The sequence below is a fragment of the Myxocyprinus asiaticus genome, chromosome 18 (genome assembly GCF_019703515.2).
Source record: "Myxocyprinus asiaticus isolate MX2 ecotype Aquarium Trade chromosome 18, UBuf_Myxa_2, whole genome shotgun sequence".
Classification (NCBI taxonomy): domain Eukaryota; kingdom Metazoa; phylum Chordata; class Actinopteri; order Cypriniformes; family Catostomidae; genus Myxocyprinus; species Myxocyprinus asiaticus.
This window is the reverse complement of record NC_059361.1, coordinates 24,883,739-24,905,235: the sequence shown is the minus strand read 5'-3', so window position 1 is coordinate 24,905,235 and position 21,497 is coordinate 24,883,739. Positions and strand designations below refer to the sequence as shown.

General features: G+C 39.1%; 1 protein-coding gene, 1 long non-coding RNA gene and 1 pseudogene across 2 annotated transcripts in view; 1 reads left to right on the top strand and 2 right to left on the bottom strand.

Annotated features, from left to right (window-relative positions):
* cttnbp2 (cortactin binding protein 2) overlaps positions 1-13,931 on the bottom strand; it is an 83,642-nt gene extending 69,711 nt beyond the window's left edge. Inside the window, exons 1-2 of the mRNA XM_051723683.1 lie at positions 13,627-13,931; positions 4,641-4,748 (exon numbers count right to left, since the gene is read on the bottom strand). Of these exons, the coding sequence (XP_051579643.1) occupies positions 4,641-4,748; positions 13,627-13,707 (189 nt within the window). The 5' untranslated portion in view covers positions 13,708-13,931. The remainder of the gene's footprint in view (positions 1-4,640; positions 4,749-13,626) is intronic.
* Positions 13,932-17,531: 3,600 nt separating this feature from the next.
* Positions 17,532-18,555, bottom strand: LOC127455673 (uncharacterized). The gene is made up of 2 exons (XR_007899721.1): positions 18,248-18,555; positions 17,532-18,022 (listed from the first exon to the last, which is right to left on the bottom strand). It is a non-coding gene; the product is annotated as an uncharacterized LOC127455673 (long non-coding RNA).
* A 1,308-nt stretch (positions 18,556-19,863) lies between these two features.
* LOC127455860 (tetratricopeptide repeat protein 23-like) overlaps positions 19,864-21,497 on the top strand; it is a 33,608-nt pseudogene continuing 31,974 nt past the window's right edge.

The following is a 21,497-nucleotide window of genomic DNA, read 5'->3' as shown; positions in this document are numbered from 1 at the left end:
CGGAAGCGGTGGCAAACTACGATAGGCGAAACATCAGGACCAATATTACAGTCCTATCAGAAGGGCAACTGCTCTCTTTTGATCGCAATTCCTCATCTTCTGATTGCGTTTATTTGTGAAATTAAAATGACAGTTAGCTGGTTATTTTCAATGAATTGTCTCAATATTCTCCCCATTTTTACCAAAACTTCGGAGGAAAACAATTAGGGACATCTGGGAGGCGAATTAGCGATAAACACACATTTCTGAATAGAAACGCCTTAAGGGCAGATTTATTTTGCGCTAAACCAAAACTTATGCGATAAAGTGTTTTTTTTTAGGCATGACGTCATCACGCACACCATTTTTATCGATAAAAGGCCGTTTGAATGGAAACAGGCAGAAGACGGCAAATTTGGCAAAAAATGTTTTACGCATTTTCACTTTGTCGATAACAAAATTGCACGAAAAGTGGATGGAAACGAGGCTACTGCAAACAAAATACAGCTGTTAGAGGTTATTTCTCACAGGTGCCAACCCTTACCGCACTCACTCTCTCGGCCTCGCTATACACAAACGTCGCTCGGCCATAGCCCCATCGACCCACTCTGGCCAGGGAGCCATCCAGCCTGTCACTTACTCTCAACCCAGATACCGTATTACACCCATCCAATTGCACACTTCTTAGGGTTTGCCGTGAGTCCCGCCCATCTCAACGACTTCAGGACAGCCCTCAGATGCTGCAGGTGCCGCTGCCAAACATTACTGTAAATAATGATATCATCCAGATAGGCAGCGGTGTAAGTAGCGTGCGGTCTGAGGATTCTGTCCATGAGCCACTGAAATGTAGCCAGGGCCCACGAACAAACTAAAAGGAAGGGTGACAAATTGGTGCAAGCCGTACAGTGTAGAAAATGCAGTTTTTTCACGAGACATTGGAGTTGAAGGGATCTGCCAATATCCCTTTGTCAAATTCAGTTTCGAATAAAAGCAAGCCGTGTCTAACCGATCGAGCAGTTCATCAATACGAGGCATTGGATATGCATCAAATTTAGACACCGAATTGACTTTTCTATAATCCACACAGAACCGGACCGAGCCGTCTCTCTTCAGAACCAACACCACCAGGCTGGCCCAGTCATTGTGGGATTCTTCTATTACCCCCATATCTAGCATGGCCTTTTATTCTTTCCGAACCACTTTTTTTTTGTGTTCTGGTAATCGGTAGGGACGACTGCATACCACTACCCCTGGGGCCTTTTCGATATGGTGCTCTATGAGATACGTACGACCGGAAAGAGGCAAGAACATGTCTGAGAATTCTCCTTGCAACCTGGCAACCTCCGTGACAGTGAGAGGTGGTCTCCACAAGTGACTCGATCGGTTGCTTTTAAGTTCACCTCCGGTTCGAGCTCCTAACTCTCCCTGGGACCGCCTCTCTCCATGGTTTAGGAGATTGAGGTGGTAAATCTGACATGCTCCACCTCTATCTGTTCGTTTTACCTCATAATCGATTTCCCCAACCCGCCGTGTGACCTTTAATTTTTGCTGTTTGAAGGTCCCTCCTCCCAATTTTCCTGTAGGACGTCGAGCACGCCACGTGGTCAACTCCTGTATAATAATTCAAATGGGGAGAACCAAACCAAAGCGATGCCCACGTGCCGTCCGCTCAAATGGCCCGACAAGGTCCATGCCAATTCGTTCAAAGGGGACCTCGATCAAGGGGAGGGGGTGCAATGGCGCTCTTGGGGTGGCTGGCAAATTCACCAGCTGACATTCACGGCATGCCGCACACCATCTGCGAACATCCCTGTGAATGCCCGGCCAATAGAAATGGTCCATTAGACGGTTCAGTGTTTTTTCATGCCCTAAGTGACCTGCCATCGGATTAAAATGAGCCATCTGGAATAACATTTCCTGACGGCTCTTCGGTACTAACAATTGGGTTGAAATTTTCCTTTGTCTGAGCATCCTGTGTCACTCGATACAACCGATCTTTGATAAATTAAAAATACGGATATGCGAGTGCAATGTCTGGCTGGAGACGTTGACCATCATTCACTTTCACTTGATCAAAGGCGTGCCTAAGGGTCTCGTCTCGTGTCTGCTCCAGAGAGAAATCCCCTGCAGGGAATCCTCTCAGAGCTGGGGAAGCCAGCACTGCCCTCTCCCTCACGTCATCCTGACGTGGAGCTGACGTAGATGGCCTTGGCTCCGCCTCCCCAGCCAGTGCATCGCAAACCACACAACGAGACACTCTGTTAAATGCCGGCCAATTTGTACCCATGATTAGAGGATGGGTGAGGCGGGGACTAACCGCAGCCTCTACATTATGTTTTTGTCCCCGAAATTGAATGATCACCATCACTAACGTGTAATAGTGAATATCCCCATGCACACACCTTACCTTCACCTGCCGGCATGAATCCAAAGCCTCGGATTGAATCAAGCTTTGGTGAATGGAGGTTTGATTACAACCTGAATCCACCAATGCTTGGTATGTACCTCCCTTTATACTCGCAGGTATTTAGTACGCTCCTGCTCGATTGGGGGCGGCCTGTGGCACATCAGGGACCTGGACAAACGTCTTCACCTTCATCGTGGGACACTGGTCCTGGAAATGCCCAGGACCCCCGCAGTTCCAGCAGACCGGCCCAGACTTCATGCCTCTCTCAAGAAGGAAGTGGGAGACGGCGGATAAAATACAAAAGGTATCTTTATTTTCGCTCACTCTAATGTTTTTTTGTACACGCAAATGATGCCCACACACACACAAGTGCAGGCTCAGCTCTCTCTCTCCTCCGGCGGTCTGGATCGCCTTTTAAATCACTCTCCGCTCTCACTGCAAACACAAAACAGCTGTTAGAGGTGATTTCCCACATGTGCCAAACCTTACCGCACTCACTCTCTCGGCTTCACTCTCCACAGACGTTGCTCGGCCACGCCCCCATCACCACATGTCCCTTCATTGTTTCTGATGAAAAACGATAGATCTCACGGAGCTTTTTCAGCTTGCTAATAAATCACACAGCGGATGGCTTCTTAATAATGAATAGGATTGCTACTTTAATCTTCTATGCATCAACTGCAATATTTACAGTGTGGACTAGATGTAATATACTAAATGTCTGAAATCAAAGAATTCTTGATTTGGTTTATTAACATTGAAATGTCTGAAAGTCTGCACGGACTTGATTGGCCTTATCACCATTTCCCTAAGGAAATAAATTAGACCGTTGTGCTTGAGCTGGTTGCTCTGGACTGGGACAGGGGAAAGAGAGAATAAGAGATAGTATATCCGTAGGGGGGAAACCAGCTGGGATACACTTGCAGCCAAGGGAACAGAATAACAAAGAGACCAGCCTCTATAATGCATGCTAAAGTTATGCTAAAGTTGATCACTATAAACTAAGCAGAGAGAGATAGGAAGTGAGAAGGAGATGGAGACACATTCAAATATGCCCATCATCCTGCCAATAAACTGGCCTTGAAACAAGTGCGGTACACTCACTAAAGGTGGTTTTCACAGAAAATCTGAACTAGAGCACCTGAAAATATAGTGACACTCCTGGCCTCAATTTTGAAAGTATATCTTTTTTTAACCTTAATCAGATATACTTGGCCTCTAATCCCACTGCAAACATCTGACCTTAATGCAAGGATAAATAGGGACAAATGCTGGACCATAACCTTACAATCCCCTTGACTCAGCTCCTCGACTGAACCCAAAACACCTTTTTTCTCCATGAGAAGTTTTTTGCTTGGATTGTTAAAACATACAGCACCTTTTGCATTTTTTAATGGTGTAATATATGCATATTGTATATGCATAACAGCTACAATGAGTGAAAAGTAACAGACCATTGATGTACATAAACATGGATGTAACAAAATAGTATCCTGTAGACTGAGATAGACCAAATGTGAAAGTTAAAAGATGAATTGTGTCATTTCTGAGATATCAGCAGCACCAAAGGAAATTAGAAAAATAATGACTGTCTCAAAACAGGTTTCCTGAACATTCCTTCTGTGTATCTGTTTGGTTAGACAAACAGATAGTCCTGCCCCAAAATCACGCCATCGGTTAATCCAGTGTTGCTGCATTGGGATGGTTAGGATGCTCAAACAAACAAAGCAACGCCTTGACAGCATCACAGATTTTACACTATGGAAAATCAATCTAAGAATAGCTTTCTTACAGTAATGTTGAAAGATTTTACACTTCGAATTCTGAATTGGTCATTGAAAACTCCATATTATTCACCAACTTTTCTGAATTGTTATGGCCCTGAATATAAACAATGTCACCATATCACTGGCAGATACAGTTTTTCTCTCTGCACATCCAGTTGAGCAGAAACAACAAAAAAAAAAGAGCACTGAATCTATGAAATCTGTTTTCATATAGATGGGGGAAATAGAATACATATACAAGTCTAACTGATAAATATATGGCATATCGATTTTTCATTCCAGTCATCCCAGACTTTTGGCATTCAAACTTATAGGAAAGTGTACAGAGAGAAGAGAACTTGGATCGGATATGACACAGGCAAGATTGAACATACATCCCCATTCTGTGAGCATATTTTGTTACTTTATACAATTAATGTGTATGAATTTGAGATGGTGCAGGTGCAAAGTTCGAGCAAAAAACTCACCCTGAGAGCTTCAATGACTAGGTCTCTGGCCTCAAGCTCTCCCTCCATGATGCTCAGGAGGGTCAGGAGCTCTGGTTTGCTCAGGTTGTCAATGTTAAGCTCACATTTCTGAAAAACAGAGCACGAAGATGAGCCTTGTTACAGGATAATAGCACTGAAAATTTCAGATGGTCTGTTAGATCACTGGCAGAGAATGTGTTGAGTGGGCACCGATCTCACTGCCCACATTATTACGTTTTCACTGAAACATTAACCAAATACATTTGAAACCAGAATTTCTGTCTTTTCTGTGCTCCCTTCAGTTGATAAATTGTAAATCTTGATTCTTAAAACAAGCACTGCATATCAATAACAAGAGCTATTTTTTTCTTTACCATAATTATTGAAGATTTCTCATTTTTACAACCTATTAACAAAACAATTCATGAAGTCTGCAGCTTTAAAAAGAAATTATTTTTAAGTTCTACTATACAACAGTTAGTTCCGGTCCTTGAATCTGATTGGACGAGAGACATTCCATGAGTACTGATGGTCTCACACCATCAGCACTTGGACGCTTCACTGTGTGTATCACTCCGCTTGTGTTCGCGCCATTCTAAACTAAAGTTTAAGAGCAGTGCAGATGTGTGAAGAGCTATCGGTCTCTTTTAATTTAGTGACATTACATATTTTTGCCAAGCAGGTGGAGGCAAAAGACCATTTTTGTGTGTAATATGAGCCAGTTGGTGATGTAAAGTGAGTCAGCATCACTCAGTGTTTACATTCAACAGCCCTCCATGATCGCTCGTATTACTACTACACTACAAAAAGCTAGGAAATAGCTTCAAATGGCTTTAACAACTTCAGCATTAAGGCTCATCACAGCTGAGAGACACAACAGACTGATTAATTACACAAACTCAAGGCGCTTACCTCTTACCGGAGTTTCCACATTGGAGAGGACATACTGTTCAAAATGGCAGAGGAGACTGCGGTTTCTGTAGTGAAAGACTTTTTGTGCACCAGCTACCGCGAAATAGGGAGGAATACCCCCGCTTGGACGGCTATTTTTCCACTGAGAATATAGGATGAATTTCACCAAAATGACATTATCTTCAGAAAGCTGACTAACAGAGTACAGCATCATCAACAGGTGATCGCACATGCTCCATATCTCTCTCTCTCTCTCTCTCTCTCTCACACACACACACACACATCCTTGTTTCTCCAATAACATGTTAGAAACAGCCCAAGCCATGATACTAGTAGTTCTAAAGTGATGTTTCTGAGAGGCTTGGACACATCATTTGTTTTGAACCAGCAACGGCAGATTCTGATCCATGGCATAAGAAAGTAGTTCCATGCACAAATGCCTTTTTTTATGACCGTACTCAGTTTTTCCTAATTTTTTTTTAATTTACTTGTTCATTGAACTGTTGTATATAAGCAATATCACACTCGCAATCATGCAATATAGCCCTAAATCAGCACTGATGTGATTGCCTGCAGCCTTGTGCCTGTGGTCGCACTCTGTGATATTGCTTAAATATCCTACAGTCGTTTATACCATGATATACAAAAAAATTAAGAAGCAACAAACTATTTTTCGAAGGCAATATTTCAGACACAATATTGAGTTCAAATTAAGGGACATGGAATAAAACAACAAGATAATGCATGTGACATCACAGAGCAACAAAAAACAATGTAACTGCTTCTTGAGGATTTGATATACTGTATTTTTGACTATAACCAAAAGGTATAATTTCTTCCTGATTCCTGAAGGAAAACTAGTATTGTTTTCAGGAATCTATACATTATCAGAGCTATGTTCCCACCAGAAGCCTACGGTCGGCTAATGTGTGGCGCCTTGTTGCACCAACACAAAGAGGCACCAAATCACTTTCCTGGACTTTCAGTTTCACTGTACCACTGTACCTGTATTGGTGGAATGACCTAACTCCATCCGTGAAGCAGACTCACTCTCTGTCTTCAAAAAATAGCTAAAGACACATCTTTTCCATGGGCACTTGACCATGCACAAAAAATTCAAATAAAAATTATATATATTCTTGTTGCACTCTTATCTGTCTTGGATACTTTTATTCTAATGCAGGTGAAACTTTGTAATGCAGCACTTTTTGTACTGCTGTCTCCTTAAGATTAATCGCTTATGATGTATTATTCCTCTTTTGTAAGTCGCTTTGGATAAAAGTATCTGCCAAATTAATAAATGTAAATGTAGGAAATTTAATAAATATATATAGCTGCAAGCAGCCATTCCGGGCCAAGCCCCTTAAATTGCCAAAAGTTGAAGTCAGAAGTTTACATACACCTTAGCCAAATACATTTAAACTCAGTTTTTCACAACTCCTGACATTTAATCATAGAAAACATTCCCTGTCTTAGGTCAGTTAGGATCACTACTTTATTTTAAGAATGTGAAATGTTAGGGCCTGGGTAGCTCAGCGGTAAATGCTGGCTACCACCCCTGGAGTTTGCTAGTTCAAATCCCAGGGTGTGCTGAGTGACTCCAGCCAGGTCTCCTAAGCAACCAAATTGGCCTGGTTGCTAGGGAGGGTAGAGTCACATGGGTTAACCTCCTCGTGGTTGCTATAATGTGGTTCGTTCTTGGTGGGGAGCATGGTGAGTTGAGCATGGATGCTGTGGTGGATGGCATGAAGCCTCCACATGTGCTATGTCTCTGTGGCAACACACTCAATAAGCCATGTGATAAGATGTGCAGGTTGATGGTCTCAGACATGGAGGCAACTGGGATTTGTCCTCTGCCACCTGGACTGAGGCAAATCACTATGTGACCATGAGGACTTAAAAGCACATTGGGAATTGGGCATTCCAAATTGGGTGAAAAAGGAGAAAAAAAAAAAAGATTTTGAAATGTCAGAATAACAGTAGAGAGATTAATTTATTTCAGCTTTTATTTCTTTCATCACATACCCAGTGGGTCAGAAGTTTATACACTTTGTTAGTACTTGGCAGCATTGCCTTTAAATTGTTTAACTTAAGCTTCTCACAATAAGGAATTTTGGCCCATTCCTCAAGACAGAACTGGTGTAACTGAGTCAGGTTTGTAGGCCTCCTTGCTCGCACATGCTTTTTCAGTTCTGCCCACAAATTTTCTATTGGATTGAGGTCAGGGCTTTGTGATGGCCACTTCAATATTTCGACTTTATTGTCCTTAAGCCATTTTGCCACAAATTTGGAATTATGCTTGGGGCCATTGTCCATTTGGAAGACCCATTTGTGACCAAGCTTTAACTTCCTAGCTAATGTCTCGAGATTTTGCTTCAATATATCCACATAATTTTCCTTCCTCATGATGCCATCTATTTTGTGAAGTGCACCAGTCCCTCCTGTAGCAAAGCACCCCCACAACATGATGCTGCCACCCCCATGCTTTACAGTTGGGATAGTGTTCTTCAAGCCTCACCCTTTTTCCTCCAAACATAATGATGGTCATTATGGCCAAACAGTTTAATGTTTGTTTCATCAGACCAGAGGACATTTCTACAAAAAGTAAGATCTTTGTCCCCATGTGCTCTTACAAGCTGTAGTCTGGCATTTTTATGGCAGTTTTGGAGCAGTGGCTTCTTTGTTGTTGAGCAGCCTTTCAGGTTATGTCGATATAGGACTCATTTTACTGTGGATATAGATACTTGTCTACCTGTTTCCTCCAGCATCTTCACAAGGTCCTTTGCTGTTGTTCTTGGATTGATTTGCACTTTTCGCACCAAACTATGTTCATCTCTAGGAGACAGAATGCGACTCCTTTCTGAGCAGTATAACAGCTGCGTGGTCCCCTGGTATTTATACTTGCGTACTATTGTTTGCACACCTTCAATTGACTCCAATTAGCTTATCAGAAGCTAATTGGGTAATTGCCTAAAGGCTTGACATAATTTTCTGGAATTTTCCAAGCTGCTTAAAGGCACAGTTAACTTAGTGTATGTAAACTTCTGACTCACTGGAATTGTGATATAGTCAATTAAAAGTGAAACAATCTGTCTGTACTTCAACTGTATATGGCCTTTATCAGAATCAGAATCAGCTTTATTGCCAAGTATGCTTACACATACGAGGAATTTGTCTTGGTGACAGGAGCTTCCAGTGTACAACAATACAAAAACAATACAAAAACAGGATGGCCTACAGGATAGGACCCTCAGAGTGGCTATGTTGTATTTTGCAAATGCACACTGGTATACAAGTCATCCCAAACAGGGTCTGAACCTGTACCTTTCCATATTACAGCTCTGTGCACAATCCACTGAACCATGCTGCCTCATGGTTGACAGACACCAGAGTGTCATACCATGCTGACAGTAAGCACAGCCAAACAAAGCGTTTACTATGATCAACTTTAAATTGAACTAACTTTACAACAAAGATGAAAATCAAAATTCAGTTAGCCCTGCAATCATTCAGTAAGCACAGTACAAAGTCTCCAGTAAAAGAGAAATCAAAATGGATGACCTGCTTAGGTGGGGATTCGAACCCATGACTTTTAGAACAGTGTTTTTTATTTACTTTTTTTTTTTTATCCCCTTTTCTCCCCAATTTGGAATGCCCAATTCTCACTACTTACTAGGTCCTCGTGGTGGCGTGGTTACTCACCTAAATCCAGGTGGCGGAGGACAAGTCTCAGTTGCTTCTGCTTCTGAGTAACCACCACAAGGAGGATACCCCATGTGACTCTACCCTCACTAGCAACTGGGCCAATTTGGTTGCTTAGAAGACCAGGCTGGAGTCACTCAGCACACCCTGGATTCAAACTCACGACTCCGGGGGTGGTAGTCAGCATCAATACTCGCTGAGCTACCCAGGCCCCCTATAGTCCAGTGTTTAACACACTGTGCCACTCAGCTGACATGCTCATTGAGTGGCAAAGAGACAAACTGAGTTTACAGTCAGCACACAAGTGTGGGTTTTCTTTTTAACTATAGGTGTGCTGTCTTCAAACAGCTCAGGTACCCTCAGAACTTGATGTCAAAGACGCATCCAAAAAAAATATTCTAAATGTTGGATAGCTGATATCAAACACAACGGAATGAAAGAACAGTCAGGATACGATGTTCATTGCAACTTCTAAATTGTTTCCAACTTGCCTGGAGCAGGGCTTGAACCAGTGCCCTTTTAATCTCCACACACAAGTACGTCATACAGACCACTGTGATATCAAGCCACAAGCTGAAGTGCTAAAGCCATACATTTTTCACATTTCTTGACCAATAGATGGCGCTGTCTCCAAACTCTGCATGTACCCTCAGATCATGGTCCTGATGAAGCATACCAAGTTTTGTTTCGATAGGACAAAGTGTTCCTATTTCACGTCGCCCTTGTTAACTTCACTATGCTGTAACTTTTCAACAATTGCAAAAATTAAAATGAAGTGAAGTCATATCTGTGCAGCTCAGTCTGGAGATTATTTTGAGCCATTGTTTGGGAAAATGAGACCAAGATTACAGGATATGAAAGGTTTAAACTGTAAACATCATAATCCAAGATGGCGGCCACTGTAATGGTCTGGCCTCTCAGGTGTGATCCTATCTAAAAAGGTAATTAAATGAAAATCCACTTCTGAAAAAAAAAACAGATAAAACTGTAAGGCTGGCACCGGAATGTCTACAACCAAAAGGCACCATTTCCGGTAAAAGTCAAAGAACTCTGCGAGAATCAACGTCATAGAACTCTCTCACAAAAGCTGAAATCTACACCTGAATATCACCACGTGTGATAAATTGCAAATCGCCTTTTGCTGAAATCTTCACCTGAATATCACCACAGTGTGATAAATTGCAAATCACCTTGCTGCCCCCCCTTCTCTCTCCCCCTTCTCCCCTTCAACAGCTTTGGACCAACACAAAGACATAAGATTTATATGTAAAAATATAACAAATACCATGAAAACAAAGAATGCAACTGTATGTGTTTGATATAATTTAAGAGGTCTCTGTGTAACTGGTATAGTGGTCTCTTTCCCATGTTGATAAAACTAATGGTAACAAACTTATAAGGTCTTTGCCAAATACTGCATAATTCTGGAGGTCTATCCCCCTCCTTGACCTACAATTGAAATGATCTCCTTTATGTTAACAAGGTTAAACCCCAGGAAGTCAAGAACCCATTCACCTCCAAATTCTCATTGTTCAAAGGATAATACCATTTGGTACACAATGTTTATTCTGTCTAGATATTTAAGGAAAGTTGGCATGAAGCTCTGGGGATCTGTAAGCAGATCTCCCATGCTGTACCGCTGCATGTAGTTTTGTCAGGTATGTTTCTTTGACTTGTCTTTTATTTTTAGTAATGCTTGTTTATTCTGATCATGTGAAATTGGCTTTGATTTGAATTTCTGCAACAATGTTTTATATCCTACCTGACAAATAAATGTTATTATTTGATTTATTCTGAATTCCTCTGAAATCATTACTGGAGCTTTAATATAGGAGGAAGCCATTTAAAGACTCTCAGTTTTAATTTAAACCACTCAGGACAACCAGGTAGGACAACCACCTAGGACAACCAGGTAGGACAACCACCTAGGACAGCCGGGTAGAATTTGAATTTCATTAGACCAGGGTAGACCATACTGGAGCTTTAATATAGGAGAAACCACTCAGGACAACCGGGTAGGAGAAAGCCATTTAAAGACTCTCAGTCACTGCTCACCGCCCGTCTTAGCAAGTTGTATGTACGTGACTAAGCGGCAATATCGTCTGGTTATGAGACAAGCCAAACCAGACGATATTAGTTAACCCTACACCCGCTGACTGAGGTTTACGTAATTTAATAACGGCCGGCGTAAGTCTCCAAAGATCAAAAGGACAATGAATAGAAGAGGATTTAGAGTAATCAATAACCTAAAAATGTTAAATTAAAAGAATGATCAGAAATTAATTAGAGCTTAAATATAAATTAGAGGTCAATTTAAAATTGGAGTCAGATTAATATAAAATTGGAGTCAGATAAAATGAATAACGGAATCAAATGTGTGAATTAACAATAATTGCTTTACTTCAGCGCTCAGAAAAGACAGAACAACGCAGAGACCTTCAAGGGTAATTTATTGAAGTTCCACTCCGGAATGGATAGAAAATTATTCTCTTTTTTACAAAACTGACTGCCTTCATTTTAAACTTAAGTAGAGTACAGCATCGCTATAATCATATCTTTGTGTTTTCAAGATTCAAAGATTTTGCCTGCAGAAAAAGACCAGCAATCTCAGCCATTGATGGTAATCCACAGATCAAGTAATGCTCCTGAGTTTGCTGAGATCGAGAACAAAAAAACAAAAAAAGGTCAATACTGTTCAGCAGAAGATGCTGTTGACCAGGCCTTGCAGAATCCCTGCTAGAAGTAACTGTACAACCTGTCCTTTTCACAAGTCAGATGGGGTATGGATGGGGTCATAGAATATGTGATAAACAGAAGCCCACCAAATAAACTACTCGTAGGCCTAGGCCTAACATACCTTCATGAGCCCCTGAGAGAGGTGTCCGGGGAGATACACAAGACAGATATTTATGGCGTACGGCCACTGGCCAATGGATAGCGCTGAAGTTTGCACACCTGTTCAACCCAACTCCAAATGTAAACGGGCCTCGAGCAGTTAAAGCAGCTCAGATTGGTTGGGTGACACAGTACTCTGAACTATGCCAGCTGAGTTACTTAAATTCAGACCGATTTAGAAACATCTCCAGTTAACCCCCCCCCCCCCCCCATTAGACAACCCGCCTCCACTTCATTAGATCTGTCTTTTCACTACATATTTTGTGCCACTCTGTGCATCATTGAAACACTAATCTGTAAGAACTTGCTTTATGGCTGGCTGTGGCACTTTAAATAGTGTTTCACCTGTCATGCAAATTAATTTAAAAGGATGGATGGAAAAATTAGATGCAAATCTTACAATTGAAACTAAAGACAACCCTTTACCGTAAGACGCTGCATGCAGATCAATACTTTGGAGAGCAAGGAGTATGTCTGAGCATTCAGGCAAGCAACTGTACTGGAGGGCTCTATAGCACCTCTCCTGGGGGTAATATTGATTTTTTTTAAGGGTGGTAAGTGTGGTTAATGCACATATGTTGATAACTTGTCATCAGAATGTGTGAGATGCAATTATTGTTGCATTCTAAACATAAAGTAGGCTATTATTTACCAAAGAAAATATAAACATTACTAATGTCAAATAAAATGGCATGGAACATACCACTGTATATAACATACATCATGTACTGTTTATTATATTAACTGTGCCATTGGCATACACAGGTTGCTGCCCCCAGATCTGTTTATGTTCAACATAATTCACAGTAACATGGCTAAACCCTGTAATTTTATATATATATATATATATATATATATATATATATATATATATATATATATATATATACATATATACACACACACACACACACACACACACATACATACATACACACACACACACACAGACACATATATACACATTTATGTAACACCATTAAATTCGATTACATTAAAACAACAGTTCGAATAATAAGCGGATTTTAGCACATTATAAATCTATCATCATGGTATTTCGTTACGTGACAAAACAGATAGTAATAAATATGATAGATGCAACAAATAAAGCTCTTTATTTTGGGGGGGAAACAGGTAACCCCCTTTTAAGCTCACCATGGTAATATCACGAACAGTATTAGGTATACGATAAGAAAATAAGGTACTTGAGAATACAGTAATGTGCTTTGTACGAAATAAAAGGATACAATTCTATATTCTAACTGACAAATTGTTACAAAGTAACATTAAGCGGCGCGAAATGTATCTTTAAGTCAGTCTCCTCCACATACGGACCACCGTAACACATCCACTGATAGTTGTGATTTACACCACTGGACGATTCCTATTCTGTAAACACCATCTATTCCCAGTAATTTACTTCGGACGATTATAATTGTAACTGATAAATGTCAGTTTATGTGTAGCTGTATCTCACCGCCTCGACGCTTCCATGGCCAGTGGTTACCAGTGTTTGAAGCGGAGGTGGCTGCTCCCCTTTCGCTCCGTCCGACGCCATCTTCTCACTGTAGAGGATTGTTCAAGCGTAGACACCACACACCACATCAAATAACGCATTCGGCACTTATTTAACTATTACACTGCTGCAAAAGAATCAAAGAGACCAGATAATTCTTCTTCCATGAGAAAGTGCTATTAGCGGAGCTGTGGCTGCTGCACGGCGAGGAATCGATTCTGAATGGAGCAGGTTGCGTTACGTTGTAGGCGTGAACACAGCTCAGTCCAGATGTAAACCTGAAAAGAAGTGTGACTGTGAACCTATAGTACAGCCTGCGAGAAGGGAGTGACATGAATACGATCCTATTTTTGCACTGCTTGGGTTAACCTCTCCGTCGCCAGTCTATTTTGTAATTTAAAGATTTGGAAAAAGACAAGGGAGACAAATGAGACTTAATGGTATACGATGCCGTTGACACGTGAACACATATTTACACTGCTGTCTCCTGTAGCCATCAAACAGTTAATCATCTTTAGATCCCATAGACCTAAATTGGTAAATTAATTTAGACAGTTTCAAGGGAGAATAGACTGAACAGCCAGACCTTGTCATTTTATATCTCAAAAAGGGCTGGAGAGGGAACTGATGGAGGATCTCCCTCCTGAATAGTACAAATTTTATTACCTTGGTGTTTGAGTGAAACAGCATGTGAACACTTAAGTAAAATCAGCTTCACTTCATTACATAACTTAAGAAGACTGCCCACTCAGGTGAGTATTAAAAAATTATACGAAAAAAAGAGTATTAATAATAAGTTGAATTATTAATGAATAATTCAGTCTAAATCCCAGTTGAGACGGGTAATGTTGATAAAATGAAAAGACATCTCTCAGAGTTTGCCACATGTGTCTTTCCATCGTTCGTATTCGCTCAGAAATCTGACATTATTTGAACACAGAGGGACATAACATCTGGTGGGTGGGATCAGCAATTGCCATTTCAAGTGCCTAAAAGAAGATTATGACAGGACAGAATGCCCAAATTCATCTGATTAGTATGCCTCCTGGGCGCCTTCCTGCAGAGGTGTTTCGGGCATGTCCAACTCGGAGGAGGCCCAAGGGAAGACCAAGGGCGTAGATTTGGCTTGAACATTGGGGAGGTTGCAGCTTTAAGCATTTACATGTTTCCATTAATCATAGTATAAATATTGGTGGTGGTGGAGGGGTGGGGGTTGTACTTACTTGTTTTGATTATTGGAATCTATGCCCTTGGGGAAGACCCAGAACACCCTGGAGGGATTATATCTCTTGGCTGGGCTGGGAACACCTTGGGATCCCCCAGGATGAGCTGGAGGTTGTGGCTGGGGAAAAGGATGGGCTACTTTGCTTAGTCTGCTGTGCACCGTGACCCGATCACAGATAACAGGCAGAAGATGGATGGATGGAGAATACCCAAATTAAGGATGGGATGATTACGTGACATCCTGTTAAATATAACTTAAAATTGGTAAATATCAAGTTTGTTATTATAATGAAAAAGGCAGTCATAGCTCTGTGTCATCTTCTAGAGGAAGTCATATATTTCACATACATACAGTATATACACACAGTATGTATATATCAATATGATCTCATGAAAATTGAATGTTTACAGATATTTCTCATTGACTGATTGAAACAAAATAGCAAAATATTTTCAACCTTTTAACAACTGCAGGTGTACGAAGAAAACAAACAATGAAATAGTTATTGATGTGACAGAATTAAAGGAATATTCCAGGTTCAATACAAGTTAAGCTCAATCGACAGCATTTGTGGCACAATGTTGATTACAACAAAAATTCATCCTTTATTTTCTTTAAATAAAACAATTAAAAATATGGGTACAGTGAGGCACTTACAATGGTAGTGAATGGGGCCAATCCATAAACATTTAAATACTTTTTAAAAGTATTGCCACAAAATGTAAACAATATGTGTTTTAACATGATTTTAGTGTGATAAAATCACTTGCTAATCTTATCTGTGTAAAGTTACATCCCATTTTACAACTTAGTTGCCATGAAGACATAATGCTGTAAACATGAAAACCCTAAAACGACACTTTAAACAACTTTCCAGCTCAAATAATTCACAAGTTTAAACAGAAGATTTAATGTAAGGGCTTTTAAGGCTTCACATTTCTGCCTTTAAATCCTCCAAAAATTGGCCCCATTCACTTCCATTGTAAGTGCCTCACTGTAACCTCGATTTTTGCCTTTTTTTTTTTTTACATTGCCACATATTTATTTCAGAGAGGTTTAACACACTGCCTTCAACAGAGCACACTCTTTCCCTCTTTCTCTTTACCAGTTCATATAAATGCTGTTATAATCTGCATATAACTTTCCATGTAGCACTAAGTGTTAGCCACTTTAATTAACAGATTTGATATATAATGTTAGATTGACGTCCATGACAATACTTTAGATGAATAGCTCCCTGTCCCTAAACGCTATGCTTCTGAATAAAAAATTTAGTGGTATTAAAACCTCAAGACTAAATGCTACTCAAAGAAAGTAATTAGATTCTTACCCTGCCTGCTCTTATTGGTTTCGTAAGTACAAAGACCGGTCCATAATGCACTGCATTCTGTCAGCTACTCACACATTATGTGAACTTATTATCATAATGTGAGTAGTCACTCTTATCTAAATACATAACCATTTATGTGTTTGGCAAATGCTTTTAGCCAAAGCAACTTATAAGTGAAGAATGTACAACACAAATCACCTTTATATGGGCTTAACAACCTTTAGATTCTTGTGGACCGTAGGGTGCAGACTGTTATTAATGAGACAGTGGGTCAGGTGTGGCATGTCTGTGTTGATTAAAATGCTGTTTATGACAAAGCAGAGGTGGGAAAATATAAGACTGATACCATTTGATGAAATTAAATATTTAATGAAATATAAATGAATGAATTGTTCTTTCATCAGAGTCTAACAACAACATTTGAGGTAAGATGTGCGTAGTTTAATGAATGTCATTGAAATATCACAAAAATTTTGTCTGGTAAAATAATAGTTTTAATATACCTGGCAAAGTGCAATTCAGATGAAGTTAAAATGTAGCATCTATTCTATAGACTTGAAAGTCACATGACTCACCCATGTGTACGAGTAAACCAATCACAGCGTTTGTTTGGCTATTCGTGCTAGTCGTTACTTGGTTGAACGGCCCTGCATTTCACTGTGCCAGAAAACACAGAAAGTATTTTAAAAGTAATGTTAAGACTAGTGGTGGCAGAAACTAAGCTTTTCGAAATTCCGAATCAATTGAACCAATTGATTCAATGTTTCGAAGCACTCGAAATACCGAACGCTGAGGACACCTGCTGGTCAAATCAGTGTAAATACAACCAGAACACAGCCCAAACATGTTTAATGACACTTTGTAGAAACCAACTGCAGATGTTTTTATGCAAGTGTAATGTATTAAATGTAATGTACAAATTATTAAATACCAATAAACCAAGTGTCCATTGAATAATATGTGTTCTTTTATTATTTTGTACTTCTTGTTTGTGTGTTTTAGGGAGGCCTTGGCTAATCAGGCCTTTTTCATAATGAACACATTTGTTTGTCATTGAAAACATCTATAAAAAATTAGCAGTCAAAGTGAAAAAGGTAGTGTTACCAGTGAGGAAAAGAATGTTGGTGTAGTGCCATAATTTTTGTGAAGAATGTGTTTATATTTCTTTTTATTTTAAGTTTTATTTTTCCGTCCACGTACAATTGATAAGAACACACACAAAGTTGTACACATTTTGTTTTAAATTGTATAGGCCTTTGTCTGAAAGAGAAAGTATTTGACTGTGATGAGGACAAAACAAGACAAAAGCAGTGTCATTAAGAATTTTTATTTAGGAAAATAAGCTGTTCCACTGTTTTAGCATTTTAAATATTTTGTATTATTATTTCTATACAAAGAACTTCCCCTGCTTTAGACAAAAATCTTTTGCATTGCACAGATGTTGCTGGTCTTGACAGGATATTTCTTGGCCAGGTGGAACAGATGAGGAAATATCGTCTGGTGTTTTTCCCAGTAGTCCAGTGGATCACTTGTTCTGGTGTGATATGGCGCATTCAAGTAACGGCGCACCTCAGAAGATGCATCAGCAGTGACGTGTGGACTCTTTGTGTCTCCCCTATTTTATGGTCCAGGGGATCCCATGGGTTTTCCTCCCCATCATCTCCCTGTCCTTCTGCTGAAGGACAGCAGGCTGGGGTGATTCCAGTGGTGACCGTGTAGCTGTAGCATGGATCTATGCACTGCATTCAGAAATCTCTTTTGTTGTGTTGGACCTTGCAGCAACCATGTCCTTCAGTGCATGTCTTGTAGCAAGCACACACACACACACACACACACACACACACACACACACACACACACACACACACACACATATATATATATATATATATATATATATATATATATATATAATAATATTTAACAGGGAAATATAGTCATAAAGCAAGTACAATCAACCAATCATGTTTACAAGACCTTATTCATCGAACATATTCCAACAAAAATACATCAGCCATCTTCCTTACAATTGTTTTCTCACAAGTAGAGGAGTCTTATGTGCTTCCTATAAAAAAGCCAATATGTTAGATCCCTCATCTTCCACCACTGAAAATGGCTGTGAATCCTTGATGATCATGTCCACTAAACCCTCATCAATGTCCTTTTGCCTCCATGATAAAAATGAATAAAATCATTACTTATAACGCAGTGAAGATCTTAAATTTGTCTTTATAATGCACAAAGCTTTTAGAGGCCCTAGAAAATTCAGCGTAGACAGAAATCTGTCTATGGGTGCGTCTCAATCTGTTCCCTAGTTCAGTAGTAAGGGCACTGATCAGGGAGTCGGCCATTTTTAGGGCTGCCTCATTCGCAAAATCTTTCCAGTGCACTGAAATGTTCACTCCCTAAAAATTCCCACAATGCACCGTTAAAACCAGGGAGCAATGTGTTCCCTTACCGGAAACGTCGTCATGTCTTCTATTGTCTCTCAAGTCGTTAGATGACGATTATATACTTACCCCAATTTTATTTTAAAATATGGTTCTTTTGTAAATGATTTTTATTTATTTTTTTGTATTTATTTATCTATTTTTAATTTTTTTTATAATTAAGGCTATCCCCAGTGGCATATTAGCCTTAACCAAATCCTCAATTGTAGATATTAATGACACAACCTTACAAAATCCCCAACTTTTAGTAAATGGTCTTTCTATTTTTGATCAACGTTTTAATAATAATTTCATAAGAATCTCCTTTAATGTCGGATCCAATCCCTCATGTAAATCCAAATGGCTTAAACCTCACCATTTATCATGGCACAGCATCTGGACATTACCTTATAAATATGTTATTTCTAACAAAATAAAGGAAATTATGTACAAAATAATTCATCGATGTTATCCCGTAAATGCAGCTATTAGTAGATATATCCATACTGTATGTGAAAAATTTACTTTTTGCAACACATCAGCTGAAGATATTGATTTTTTATTTTTTATTTTTTATTTTGTATTGCCCTTTCTCTATTTCGTTTCGGATTGACTTTAAAATAGACATGACAATAAAATTGAACAAATCTTTACATTTAAAACCATATGAAATTTTACCTAATTTACAAAACTCAAATTTTTCTGAAAAACAAAATTACATCAATAATCTTTTAATTAATTTAGCAATGTTTTATATTCACAAGACAAGAGTAACTCAGAAAAACCCCTCATACATTACCTTCTGTAACACTGATCTTAAGATGTATTTTGAAACACTTTCAAACATGAGAACACAAATCCAGAAACTTATGAAAACAATACAAACTCTAAAGCTTTTCCAGTTCATGGAACTGTTGAACAGTGTAATTGATTATTTTATGTTTTGTATTTGACCATGTTATTAGCCTAAGTACAATAAATAAATAAATAAAGTCGTTAGATGATGAGCACAAGTGTAAAACTATGAAGTCCAAGCCTTATATTATATTTAAAAGAGATGTTGTTTGTAATGCCTTTCATTCATAATTACCATAAAAGTGAAACAATCTTTTAAAAATTTGAAGAAGGTTTAAAATACACTCCAATATATTTTTATTTCTTTATGCCATTTATCTGTTATAATAACACTGTACGTTTGAATATCTTCAACGAAAATGAATGAAAGTGTCATTTATACAGCCAATGTACACCAGCAGTTCCAGATCCAGCAGTATGACGTAACGAAGCCTCGTTTGGTGAAATCACGTGACTTGGCCCGTTTGATACGCTCTCCGATGCATAAACAAATGATTCGTAAAGGTTTCGAAGATTTATGAAGTGTGTTTCGAAAACGCCCATCACTAGTTAAGAAAAGTGTTTTTTGTTATGGACTCATAGTTCATAAATTGACAGTTGAATTGTGTTTGTCGTCAGCTCGTCACCACTAAAATGAGTCTGGCACCACAGACTAGAGAGGATCTTTATGCGCATCACTGCAGAGTTGTGTAACTGGACTATCGTATCTTTTCTCCATTCGCTGTTTAAAATAAGAGCACTGTAGCGCTTGTTATTTTCGTTACTACATTTTCCCAAATATGTCATGTAAGCGCTGGTGCCTTGATTTAATAAGGCATATTTCTCAAAACCAAGTGAGCTGCATACCTGGCCAAAAATGCTGCCAAAAAGGTAGTCAGGTGACAGGTTACTATGTTTTGAGACACAGCTGAGATCTAAACCTTTACAGATTCACCAGTTTCAACATGAGCAGCAGTGCGAGTTCAGGAGGATCCCTGCAGGATCAGATTCGACAATTATCTAACAGAAAGAAGATTATGTTAAGAATTACAGTATGATGACTCCTGCAGAGAAACTGACTCTCTGTGGGAGACGTGCGCAGTCTTTGGCTGATAGCGAAGAGGCAAATTTGGATTATAAAACATCCTTGCATTCTCTGCACTCCATAATCTCTTTGTGCTCTCATATTTTTGTCATTTATTACCAGGGGTGGAAAGAGTACTGAAAAATCATACTCAAGTAGAAGTACTGTTACTTCCCAAAAAATGTAGTGTGAGTAGAGTAAAAGTACCTGACCTAAGAACTACTCAAATAAGAGTAAAAGAGTAGCTCATTTAAAAGTACTCATGAATAGTGAGTATTGAGTACTGAGTTGCAAAATCTATGCCCCATTACAATGAACAATGTATGCTGCCATTTCAAAATGTAGCACACATACCATAATTTACATTTCCTTTTATGGCTGTTTTGCCAGAAAGAATACAAAATATAGGTATTTTATAGGTGTTTTTGACTGCCAACTTTTAAAATACATCACTTATCTATGATAAACACTACATGAAAATGATTCCAAAAAAATAAAAGGGTGACATGATTACAGAAATGAAAAGATGAAAAAGTTATTTTCATTTTCACAATGTATGAAACAATTACATTAAAATCAGTTTATGTGTAGGATTAAATTTCCCTTAATGACAACAGTGAGTTGTTGTGCATAAAACATGTTCAAAACAATGCAAGGAATGCAAAAAATTCTAAAAAACAGGATCACTTGGCACGTCATGTCCCGCACAATAGAGGAGGTAGAGCAGGCGTGGGAAAAGTTGTTTGGAACAGGGACTACATCGCACTTAAAAAGGAATAGTTCACCCAAAAATGAAAATTCTCTCATCATATACTCACCCTCATGCCATCCTGGATGTGTATGACTTTCTTTCTTCTGCAGAACATAAATTAAGATTTTTAGAAGAATATCTCAGCTCTTTTGGTCCATACAATGGAAGTGAATCGGTGC